This window comes from Triticum dicoccoides, chromosome 6A (assembly GCF_002162155.2).
Source record: "Triticum dicoccoides isolate Atlit2015 ecotype Zavitan chromosome 6A, WEW_v2.0, whole genome shotgun sequence".
NCBI lineage: Eukaryota > Viridiplantae > Streptophyta > Magnoliopsida > Poales > Poaceae > Triticum > Triticum dicoccoides.
In genome coordinates this window covers 622,336,656-622,348,977 of record NC_041390.1, presented here as the reverse complement: position 1 = coordinate 622,348,977, position 12,322 = coordinate 622,336,656, and the positions used below count along the sequence as shown (strand labels likewise).

Below are 12,322 nucleotides of genomic sequence, written 5' to 3'. Positions count from 1 at the left end.
CGCCGAGCCCGAAGGTAACTGGCCGGCTGGCAAACGCCGCCCGCCTCCCCACGAACTCTTCTCCCCCATGCGAGCTGAGCGCTGTGCTCCGCCGCGTGCGAGCGCGGGCGCCGTGGCCTGACGGATCCGCGAGATCCGGGCCCTGGCGCCCCGCCGCGGGCCCGAGATCTGCGCGCGCGCGCGGGCGGCCGCTGTGGTGGCGGCCGGTTCCATGTCAGTCCGGTCGTTGTGGGAACGAGAGGCGCTCACGGCTGGCCAAGGATCATTCATGCTTAGCCCCTTTGTTTTGCACCTCACGCGCTGCTGCGCCCGGTTGGTTCACCGCGCTGCACTGCACTGCAAGGGGGGATGGTTTAGTAATTCAGTGGGCGGTTTGGCTAATGTGCTCTGGTTCGTTCGTTGGCTGATTCGGTGGTATTGCCTGCGCTCAAGTAGAGTTTAGTACACTTCGACATGACTACACACTACTACAGCGCGCCTGATTGTGCACAGCTACATTTATTTAGTTTGTTTCAGATGCGTGATTATGGTTTATTTCTGAACATGACATTCGTGGGCGGATGATTTTGCTCGCCACTTCCTAGTTCAGTTTGTTCCAGCTGTTGGCACGGTGAAAGTGTTAGTGTTTTAGGAAGTGCACGCAGGAAAACACGCGTAGTAATCAAAACCTACTAAATTATGCTGGGCCTCACCATGGTGGTATTGCTATGTTTATTTACTACATTGCCTAAAAAAATGCTATGTGTATTACAATGCATCGTTAGTTGCTCTTTCTGCTTGACTTCAAATCATTTATGAGTAGACGACTATTAACGTACTTCTCGACTTGGAACTCGTAGTGGGATGCTTACTGCCATTCACCTTTGTAGTGTGACAATTCTTGATTTAATGGTCAGCTGTATCAGAACGCAAAGTAGGTGTGTGGCTGGAGTTGGTCTTTCCGTTTCATAGTGAAATTTGTTCCAGTCGTTGGCATTTTGAACTACTGAACTGTTTTAGGTGACCTACAACATGGAAAATGTCTTCTGTTCATAAAGCCCTCTAACTCACATGCGGGTTCTTTGGGCTCTAGGTGCAACCACATCACTAACCTATACAATTGCTATGTTATTTGTTGTGCATCATGGGTTGCTTCTGTTTCTGGACTTCAGTAAAGTTATGGAAAATATCCTTTTGTGATGGAAATCCTATACATTAAATGCGGGTTCTTTGGACGTTAGGTGCAATCACATTTTTAACCTATAAAATTGCTATGTTATTTGTTGTGCATCATGGGTTGCTTCTGTTCCTTGGCCTTGGTAAATATATGATTGAACTCATAACAGCATGGTTATAGCTATTGCCATTCACCTTTCTTCCATATAATTCTGAATCTGCAGTTGTTTTTTCTCCTCAGATGACAAGGAGAAGCCAACGCATTTGAGGTTTCTGGTGTCTAATACAGCAGCAGGATGTATTATTGGCAAGGGTGGTTCAACTATTAATGACTTCCAATCTCAGTCTGGGGCTCGTATTCAATTATCGCGCAGCCATGAGTTTTTCCCTGGTACAAATGACAGAATCATCATGGTCTCTGGACTGTTTGACGAAGTAGTTAAGGCCATGGAGTTGGTTCTTGAGAAACTCTTATCTGAGGTAAATCAATTTATTTTGCAAACGGTCATGTCTGTAAGACCATGCTGCCATTGCTTGATAACTGATATTCTCCTGTTATTTTCCAGGGGGAAGAATCTAATGAAGCTGAAGCCAGGCCTAAATTTAGACTTGTAGTTCCTAACAGCTCATGTGGTGGAATTATTGGTAAAGGAGGAGCAACAATCAAGTATGCCTAATCAATAAACCTGTTCTAATCTCTGATACTGTCATTAAGTTTCACCCCCACTATGATACTTTCTTAATTTTCAATGTTGGTGTAATGTTATTGTTATTAAGAAAACTGATGAAGTATATGTGAACCGATGCACGATAATAGGAACTGTATGGTCCTTCTCTTGATAATACTCATGTGCCTGGTCTGATTGGACTTCTATGACATGCCTCATCGTTGTTCTTGTATTTATTTTATTTTAGTTTCTGTTGCCTGGAATATTGAGAGTTGGTGTTCCCTCTCTCTTCAGGTCATTCATTGAAGATTCACATGCTGGAATCAAAATTTCACCGCAGGACAACAACTTTGTTGGTTTGCATGATAGGCTTGTTACTATCACAGGACCCTTAAACAGTCAGATGCGAGCCATACATTTGATATTAAGCAAGTTGTCTGAGGATGTTCACTACCCACCCAATTTGAGTTCCCCATTTCCATATGCAGGTAAATCCTAGAATTTTCACCACTTTCTAGTTCTAATGTTACCACTCTGCTTCATGCTTGCTTGAATGGGTGCCTTCTCATAATACCTTTCTTGCTTGAAGAATACATGTTCTGCATTTATTATCATGCTTCTCTAAAAAGAAGTCATAACACCATTTTAAAAAAAAGTCACAACTGAGAATGCTGGGATATATTTGCATGTGCAGCTAGACATTCTCTTTGCATTCATGATATTTATAGATGGATTCACTTTTGAGATACGGCTTAACCATTCTCTCTTACTCATTTCCTTCACTTCAAAATATCCAGGCCTTGGTTTCCCTAGTTACCCTGCCGCTGTTCCTGTTGGCTATATGATTCCACAGGTGCCATATAATAATGCTGTGAACTATGGACCTAATGGGTATGCTGGTGGTGGTGGTGGTGGTGGTGGTGGTGGTGGAAGGTACCAAAACAACAAGGTTCGTGTTTGCTGTCCTGCATGGTGTACACCTTTTTTGTAAACACCTAGTCCATCTGTGTTGATAATGATCTACCATGTGTTCTCTTTTCGTTGTGCACCTGAGGAGAGATGTTGGAGTCAGGTGATATGTATGAGATGCTTTCTAACAGAATTGTTTTCTGTTTTGCATAGTCATGTAATACATTAGGAAGTGCATAGAACATTTATCCTATCCAAGTCTTTGAACTGCAAGAAGGCAAAATTTGATCTCATGAATTTATTATGGCTATGTCCTGATAGCTTTTGTTGGCGCTACTAATATTAGGCAGTCCATAAAAAATAAAACGGTATATCACACTTCCAGATACCTGACAGTTTTTTTGTGAACGCTATTTTTCTTAGTCAGCACACTGGAAATAAAATGTGTATTACACTAGCATTTGTTTTGGAGAAAGAGATATGCATAAATGTGTATTACACTAAGCATTTGTTTTTGGAGAAAGAGAGATGTGCATGCTGGAACTTCTGATTGATGTTGTGTGCGCTAACTCCTTGATGTTAGATTTAATGTGCCCAGTTTTCTTGCCTTCTAATGCTTTCAGGCTATATTCTCTATGCATATATTTTATTATTTTCTAAAACTGTATGCTGAGGCAGCAACTTCTTTTTTGCTTTGTTTTTTGGGTGGTAGTGTTAACCTCATATATGTTTTCAAATTGTTCTAACCATGGTTTTCTGTTGAAACTTTTCAGCCTGGTACACCTGTTAGATCACCTGCTAATAATGATGCCCAAGAATCACACACCATAGGTGTTGCTGACGAACACATCGGTGCAGTTGTAGGGCGTGCAGGAAGGAACATAACAGAGATCATTCAGGTATCTTCTTACACCGTGTGAATCTGAACCTCATTAGTGTTGTTTTACTGCACATGGTCAAACATGTATGCTCATTGTATAGATAGCAGAGGCTTCTGCATCATATTACTTCCTCCGTTCTATAATGTAATGCATATTGATTTTTTCCTGCAGCAATCTTGTTAATAGTGCTCGTTTGGTCATGTAGTTTCCCTGCAGCAGATAAATAGTTAGGAACATTGGAGCATGTTGTCTGCCCTCATTTGGGTTCAGAAAACATACTACTCTTTCAAACTTGTGATTTATATGGCAAATCTGCATAAACCTGCTGCTGCTGCTGCTGCCTTGTATGGTGTGAGTGCACCATATTTCATGGAAACCAAACTCATGTAATTCTGTGCGGCTGCAGGCTAGTGGTGCCAGGATTAAGATATCAGATAGGGGCGATTTCATAGCTGGCACATCTGACAGGTAACATTACACCGCCATGCTTCGCTCTGTGATCACCTCTTGGCCACCGAAGCTTATAATTTCCACTCACTGGTGCAGGAAAGTGACGATAACCGGAACATCAGAGGCCATCCAGGCGGCCGAGGCGATGATCATGCAGAGGGTGACAGCCAGTCAGGAGAGGTGATGATGAATCCAATCTCCTGGAAAGATGGAAGGCGCCCTTGCGAGTGTTAGGTGGAATGAGAGAATTTGTTTTGTCTCCCTAGCTTTAGTGAGCTTGAGAAAAATTTGAAGATGATTGCTGTTATTTATTCCGTCCTGTCCGGTTGTGCTAGTAACTAGTCGAAATTAGCCGTGTTTTTTCCCGCCAGCCCGCAATAGAATCATCATATACTTTATGTCAACAGATTTGACAGTCTCCATAACACAAAAACAAACGCTACCTGTTTTGGGGACGCAGAGGTTGTTGCTAGGATGATCTCATCTGCTCTGCTTGTTTTGGTAAATTGGAAGGCTCGTTTTATCTTGTTCAACCTAGCTTTAGTGCTAGTATCTGCAAAATGGTGGGATTTTTTTTACTACTATTGTTGCTTCTCGTGTCCGTGTCCCTTTGTGACAATTCCAGTGAATAAGATGTGTACAAAATTTGGGATTTAGCTTCAATCATTAGCTCGACAAATAGTATTTGAGTTAAAGGTATAACTTAAATCATACACAATACATAGTATTTTGTTGGTTAACAGCACAATTTCAAAGCTTAATTCTTGGTATTATGTGAGTCGCGTAACTTCCAAGTTTATACTATTGAAAAAGTATTTTGTATACAAATTTAATGACATAATCGTCCATATGGCAGACATGTAAGTCATGTAACTTGAAATTTATGCTAATGAGAGCGTCTTTTGTAACTTAAATTTTGGTGATATTTTTTGATGAAATGTAGCTGAATTTTATTCGAATTTGAGTAAGAACTACTCCCTCCGTTCCAAATTACTCGTCGGAGAAATGGATGTATCTAGAACTAAAATACATCTAGATACATCCATACCTGCGACAATTAATTCGGAATGGAGGGAGTATACCGCAATGAATCTTATACAGGAAAAAAAATCCTACATGATTCAATCATACGAATCAAAGAGGCCATGTATTTCCTTGCCAATGCCAAAGCAAGCAAGTGTGACTGACACGTGGGGCCGATAAATACCCGCACCCGACCCGGGTCGAACCCAACAGTCCAGTTGAGAGAGACGAGCCCAGGTTCTAATACCCACCGCTCCATTCCGAGACAACCATCACCATGGCCAAGCCTCACGGCGGCGCCGTCCACACCCCGCGCCCCCGCTCCTCCTCCGGCGCCAAGGCCGTCACCGCCACCACCCCCGCCAACCGCAGCTCCGTGGGCTCCTCCTCGTCCGCGCCCCCCGCCCGCGACCTCGCCAAGGTAACCTAACCTCCTGCACCACCGCCTCCCCTCAATCACCCGCGCCGCGCGCCTGATCGATGACCTTCTTCCCGCTGCTCTCCAGGAGGCCGGCAAGCTCCTCACCTACGACGACGACGACGCCGCCTCCGCCGCGCAGCAGCAGCCGGACCCCGCGCTGCCCGAGGGCCTCGCCGTCGCCGACCTCGCGCCGCCGCTCGACCTCCCCGACCCCGACGACGACGCCTCCTCCTCCACCGTCGTCTCCGTCCCTCCCCACGACGCGATCCCCGCCCCCGCCCTCACCCAGGTGCGTGCGCCTCGCCTGCTCCCCGGCCGATTCCGGCTCACTGCTGGTTGAAATTCAGTCCGCGCCGCGATTTTGGGCTCCGATTCGTCTGATCTCGAGCGCTCTCGGGCTCGTGGGGTTCGTCGGTCCTCAAGTCTAATTAATCTGAATTTGAGTTGGACTCGTTTGTGCAACTTGTTTCCTGAGATTCGAATTCCTCATCGTCGTCTTGCAGGTCGCACGTCCCGCCGACCCCGACGCCACCGCCACCGTCCTCACGGAGATGGAGCTGGTCCTGGCGGAGCTGCGGGGTGCCCGGGGCCTGAGCGCGCGCTCGAGATGCCTCCTGACCGCGCTCGCCGAGGCCGCCGCCGACGAGCTCGACCCCCTCCGCACGCGCCGCGCGGCCTTCTGGAGGAAGCTGCGCGTCGGGGTCCTCGCCGCGACGGTCTTCTCCGTGGCCGCCATGGACGCCGTCCTCCTCGCCGCGCTCCTGGGCGGCCCCCGCGGCAGCGGCAGCCACGCGCTGCCCCCCACCTGATCGCTCTGCTTCGCCGGTGCCGCCGGCCGCCCCCTGTTTTTATCCTCGTTCATCGACCAGTAGCTTGTTAATTAGCCTTGTTGCACTAGTATAGCAGTTACGTCGTGATGATAAAATAATTACTGCACTTAATAGGAGTAGATCAGATGAGAAAGATGTGGTAATTTCGTTGTTCCTCCATCATGTGGTCGGTACATTTCACCATTTCAGTTCAGTTAATTAGCTTCACTGGTATTGTTTCGACGATCATTTTACGAGTGTAACATCCCGGAAGAACTCCTCCACTATTCCCACCAAAGGAGGTGATTGGGTGAAGGAGGTGGTAAAAAGCGGCCAAGGATGCGGCGATCTTACGGAAATACCAGTAATTGAAATAGCGGGCTATGGCAAATAGCGATGACCGTCGAAATCAGCGAAATGCTGTCGTGCTACAACACTAGAGTGCGGTGTTGGATTTATCGGATCTGTGTCGGGTTTGGCTCTGTGTATCATACACCTGTCTAAATTCGGATACAAACCCATAATGGGCACCACCAAATCCGCCCACCCTATCTTCTCTACCGATCCGCCCACCACATCTTCTCCATAGCGCCCATTCTGTATTGTTGATAGCGGATCGAGGCCCCCATCCCCCCTCCCTGTCAACTTCATAACTCGGGATGGGACCAACAGCGGCAGCGTCGCTTGAATAGCAGCGGCAGCCACTGACACCCTTCATACACCAACAGTGGTGGCGCTGAAGGCCGCCGTATCTCGATCCCCCTCTACGCCACATGCAATGTGCCGTGAGAGGAGCAACAATGGCGTTGCAATAGGGCGGCTTCCAACCCCATTCAGTGCTTGAGGTAGAACATTTCTATGGTTCACACGCTTCTCTCTGGCCATCCACCCAGATGCTATGCTAGGATAGCTGTCCTTTTTTTTATTCATCGATTCAAACTCTTGCAATCTCTCTTGCAATCTCTCTTGCAATCTTTTTTCCCCCAAGTTTTTGAGTGCCACAGATATCTTGCAGCCTTATCATACCCTGTTTTGAATATTTTAAAAGCACCAACTCTCAGATAAAGGGTCCAAATTAATCTTCAAAACTAGAACTCTGTTGGATATATCTCTATGAATATTCTCCATTGCATTTTACACTTATGTTTATTTCATTTTGTACTATTGTCCAAAGTAATTTACGCCTATGTGTAATGTACATTATGGACTATTGTGTACTGCAAATTTACACGTGTGTAATGCACTTTCCACAATCCTCAAAAACAATCAAATATGCAAGCTTGCAGCAGATAGTGCCGCATCTTGCAAGAAGATGAGAAATGTGGGAAAAGATACTAGGGCTGGTTCTTTTTGGAATGCCTAGTAGAAAGATTCAGTTTTCTACCAACGCTGGAGCCACTGAGTTTCAACATGTCAACAGTTGGAAAGTGAGACCTCCTACCAATATCAACCTAATCAAGGCCTTTTCAATGGCTGAAATGAGGGAAAAATTGAGCAGGAGAAAGAACGAGGAAGTGCTAAAGCGCACGAGGCGGCCGTGCTAGATTACATTTTGGAGGAGGCTATCGGAAGCAGCGGAGGAGCAGCAGGTCGTGGCCTAGTGGGTTCGTTTGGGCTGGACCAACCAACATATTATCCCTATTTTTATTTATTATATCTATCTAGGAACTTCGATGGCTATTTTTGAATGCGAACGGTAAGCTATTTCGAACCAAAGATAGCAAGTTCACGAACCGGACCCCCGATACGCAAATCGGAGATGTATACCGCCTATCGAACCCGAGTCATAGAATGTAGCAAATTCGATATGTGAACTCAAATTGCGAATCAGGTAACTATGTGACATACACATTCAACATAATGGGTGCACCAGATCCTTGGCTTTCAGATTCCATTCTTCCTAGACAAATACATATTTTGCACCTTACATTAGAAGGCTTTTACAAGTAAAAAAATGAATGTACGTAGATGACATAATGTAAAAAACATAGCCGAGCGAATAATCAGAATGAACAACAACATCCTCATCATAGTTAGAAAAGCACAATCCCGTTATTCAATTACACCGTAACATGATTCCCTTAAATGTGTTTGGTTGGTTTGGGCCGTAAATGCATAGCACACAAACGGATAATAACCTAACTCAAGTAAGATTCCGCCCAACCTTCACGGTAAACATGTCATGCCACCGGACGGACATAACTAATTAGCAAACTGGGTTGGTACAAATCAGCAAACCCTGAGTTATTGCATATCTAGATATGCCATAAGTATTGCATATCTAAGTCCAATCTCATTGATTTTAGGTGGAGATTCATGTGGGTATTTTCTTTTCTTTTTTCCTTTGCTTTTTATGTTTTGATCTTAAGGGAATCTTAATACTGGGACAGCAAACAGTTAAATCATAATCCAAGAGAGATCATATTGAAAGAGAGACAAATTTATTCATTGAAATGACATCCTTTTATTTTCTTGAGGGACATCAAAATGCCACTCCTTAATTATTCCTAGCAAGGCAACCATTGGATGCATCGATAAAAATAAAACTTAATTAGTAGATTTTATTCTAGACCGTCCTGCACTCCTTGCACGCTTCAATAATCAATGGCCGGCGTCTCATCACCCGATGCGTTTCTGGGCCAAACACCACTGGACGAACTCATTGTCATCAGCGCGACGAAGACGGCGGTGACGGTAGTCACCGGAGCGGTAACGGGATGGCTTCAACCCGAACACATCATCGTCCAGAACTAGCTCGCTTTCGCTCTCCTCACGAGCGAGGTATGTGGTCTCCAACTCGGTGAAGCCGCCGACGTCGCAGCGGAACACCACGCAGTCGTCCTTGAGCAGGTCCTGGCGCTTCTCCAGGTCTTCCCGACGGATGAACTGCTCGTGACCGCATAACTGGGGTTCCTCCTCGTCGTCGTCGTCGGAGTCGTCGTCGTCCTTGTCACCGCTGCTCTTGAAGACGCTCGTCTTCGCGGGGAGCCCGTACGCGACGTTGCCGGCGTGGTCGAGGATGCTCAGCTTGTACTGCGCTTGCAGCTGACGCTTCTTTCTGTTGTGGTCGTAGAGCTGGAGGTTGATAGATCTTTGGATCGGGTAGGGTAGATTAATCCGGTGAACCTACCTTCCCTCGTGGCTTGAGGAGCTCCAGTTGCCGGCCATGGTGGATGGCGGCGGCGGTGGCAGAGAGTAGTGGTGGCGGAGCTTCTCATCAGCACTGCACTAACCCTAGATCGGTAGGGGATTAGGTGGGGTGTACGGCTATGCGACGAACCTCGTGGTGCGAGCCGCCGGCCCCCATCTCTTTATATAGTGCAGGTGACAGGGGCCCGTCATCCATAGTGGGTTGAGCGCCCCGATCAGGGCGTGGATCTAAGGGCCCGGTGGGCCGTTGGGTCCACATGATGGAGATCATCCTAACATTCTTCCCCTTGATCTCAACTTTTACTTTTGACCGTATACATTTACTTTACTCGTTTCATAACAGATCAATACATAGAACATGTTTCATCGTCACAGCTCAATTGCCGATAGAATCAGACAGCCACAACGTACCTCTTTGTTTTGAAACAAATTCTTTAACCTTGGGCCTTTTTATTGTCTGGAAATTTTAGACTATACCATAAAACCCAACACACTGGGCGATAAGCCTTTAATAAGCAGATCTTCATAACTCTGTGTTAGTGTGTTTGGCATCAACACTTGACTCGTTGTCATTAGGAGCGAAAGACTTAAAATAGTTATGACTGTTGTCAACCATTATCAACTCCGGGTACAGGTCTTCATAACCATTTTGCCTGTCCCTTGGCCTCATATCAAGCCAAAACATATCTTTGCATCACATTGATGATAATTGTTTCATTCTTTGGAGCTTTTCCACATCAAAACTCCAAGTGTGAAAGTTAGCGATAATTGTGGATTTCGCTATACATTTCACAAGTCATGTCTTTGTACTCACAATATTTCGAGAGCACTTATTTCTTTCAGCATGAGGCCGATATCTTTGACTCCATTCCAGTGATCTATATATGGACTGGACATTGCCAAAACAACCCGAATATGTGAACTGTGTCAGGGCAATATATTGAGCTTTCAACAGCTCAAGCATATGGTACCATATCCGTTTTCAATCTTTTCTCATCAACTTTTGGAACACCATAGTTTCCAGTTCCATTACCCTTGACTATAAGAACAGGCGTAGGTTTTCTCGCATGCATACTTTAGAGACCTTTCTTAGCATGTCCATTCGACATCCCTAATACCCCCTTTTATTCTTTTCTTCGTGAATCTCGATACTTATAACGAGAGACACTCTACCGAGAACATTCTTTTGAACTTTGAGGACAAGAACTTCTTTTCTCCTCCTGCAGTAGGTTGACATCATCACTAGCAAGTAGGATGTCATCCACATGCACAGGATTAGGAAATGAATTTCCCATTCTATAACTTTGCACGAATACAATTGTCCTATCATTTTCTTTAACCCAAAACAACATTTGATTGCTTTAGTCCATAAAAGACTTCTTCAGGCAGTATCCCCTGTGTTCTTTACTTTCATCTGATATAACTCAGATCATGATGTGCTACCAACACTCATTGTAATTTATTCAGTGCAAAACGCGCAAAAACCTTTCGATTTAAGTCGTGTTTTACACCTTTACATATTTCCTTTGGAGTCACATTGACCTTGTAGACCCTTTACAGCCTACTGTTTATGCTCCATTGGAAATTACTTATGAGTCCCAAACATCGTTGGGATTCACAAATCTTATTTCATCTCATATATTCTCTTGTCATTTAGACAAACATACACTTCTCAAAGCTTGATTGAGTGCTTTAAATGAGGTGGGCTCAACCTCCATTTGAATTTCACTAACATAGACTTCATAGTAATTAGAAGTATCTGATTTTCTCATTCCTTGAGACCATCTGTATCTCAGGTACTGGCACTTCTTTCATATGGGGCTGTTGTTGCTCTGTCATTGCCAAGAGGCAAATTAATTGTATAGTCTTTCATTTCCAAGAGACAATAGATTTTACAGGGACTTGTATCACAAGATCCATGTTTACTCATTCATCCTTTATAGAGCTAACAACAGGTGTTGTATAGGTCATACAACATGCTCCCCCAGATTACTCCATCTTCACTAAAAATGGCGTATCTTTAAACTTTATTATTTGGGTTTATTCTGTTAAAACTTTCTTCTTTCTGGCACTTTAAGCACCGTCTTAGTATTCCTTACTCTGCTTTGGAACTGTAAAAGATCCAGAAATACAACTATTTCTTTTCTTTAGGGGTATTAATATGACCGTCATACTCCCCCAGACGATCACATTCTTCATCACATTATCTAAAGTATAGGGGAGTTTCATCATTCTTAATTTATCTCATATATCTTTCTCCCCCTCGAAATGTGGCAAGAACTTTTCTGCCACAATTTCGAAAACCATTGATAACTCTTGTGAATTGAGGAAACTTTGATTATCTACTTCATTCATCAGATTACTTCATACGAAATGAAGTTATCTCTTCATACAAAATGAAGTTATCTTTTAACTAGTATGGGAGTACTTTTTTCTCATTCCATTTCAGAAACTCAACAGAGTTCTTTATCATTAGTACTTTTGCAAGTCACACGTGCATATCATTCTTATCTTTAGTTTCGTCTGTAACTTTTATTCTCTTCGGATTTATTGAGTGCTTAATGACCGTTACACATAAGATGTACGGCTGATACTAGGAAAGCATAATAGCTACTCCATATTTTTCTCCCAGAGTGGGACACATTAAAAGCACATGAGCCATCATGTCTTTCTCCTGTCATACAGGATAAGTCTGAGAAAATTTCTGCTGCCATACGGGTTACGCAGGGATTTTCCCAGACTTATCCTGCCATGCGGGTTTTATCATAATCATCTTTTCCCGCCATGCGGGTAATTTCCTGCAAGGGACATAAATGCCAGAATTGGCTCTTTTGACTCCATATTCAATCATCAAAT

General features: G+C 44.5%; 2 protein-coding genes across 3 annotated transcripts in view; both read left to right on the top strand.

Annotated features, from left to right (window-relative positions):
- The window catches only part of LOC119318593 (protein BTR1-like), a 5,873-nt gene extending 1,232 nt beyond the window's left edge, over positions 1-4,641 (top strand). The window contains exons 1-8 of one of the 2 annotated variants that reach the window (XM_037593175.1): positions 7-14; positions 1,397-1,635; positions 1,722-1,822; positions 2,118-2,311; positions 2,621-2,772; positions 3,506-3,631; positions 4,020-4,081; positions 4,160-4,641. In XM_037593175.1, coding sequence (XP_037449072.1) covers positions 1,567-1,635; positions 1,722-1,822; positions 2,118-2,311; positions 2,621-2,772; positions 3,506-3,631; positions 4,020-4,081; positions 4,160-4,247 — 792 coding nt within the window. In that variant the 5' untranslated portion in view covers positions 7-14; positions 1,397-1,566 and the 3' untranslated portion in view covers positions 4,248-4,641. Of the gene's footprint in view, positions 1-6; positions 15-1,396; positions 1,636-1,721; positions 1,823-2,117; positions 2,312-2,620; positions 2,773-3,505; positions 3,632-4,019; positions 4,082-4,159 lie in introns of those variants that run through there. The other variant, XM_037593174.1, reaches the window with a different exon arrangement.
- A 712-nt stretch (positions 4,642-5,353) lies between these two features.
- LOC119314735 lies at positions 5,354-6,565 on the top strand. Its single transcript, XM_037589429.1, has 3 exons — positions 5,354-5,507; positions 5,593-5,796; positions 6,011-6,565. The coding sequence occupies exons 1-3, from the start codon at positions 5,364-5,366 to the stop codon at positions 6,314-6,316; spliced, it is 654 nt and encodes a 217-aa protein (XP_037445326.1). The 5' UTR covers positions 5,354-5,363; the 3' UTR covers positions 6,317-6,565.
- Positions 6,566-12,322: the final 5,757 nt, after the last annotated feature.

Coding starts and splice junctions, on each gene's coding strand:
- LOC119314735 (XM_037589429.1), top strand. CDS start 5,364: ATGGCCAAGCCTCACGGCGGCGCCGTCCACACCCCGCGCCCCCGCTCC. Junction 5,508..5,592: donor CCGCCCGCGACCTCGCCAAG/GTAACCTAACCT, acceptor GCTGCTCTCCAG/GAGGCCGGCAAGCTCCTCAC. Junction 5,797..6,010: donor CCGCCCCCGCCCTCACCCAG/GTGCGTGCGCCT, acceptor GTCGTCTTGCAG/GTCGCACGTCCCGCCGACCC.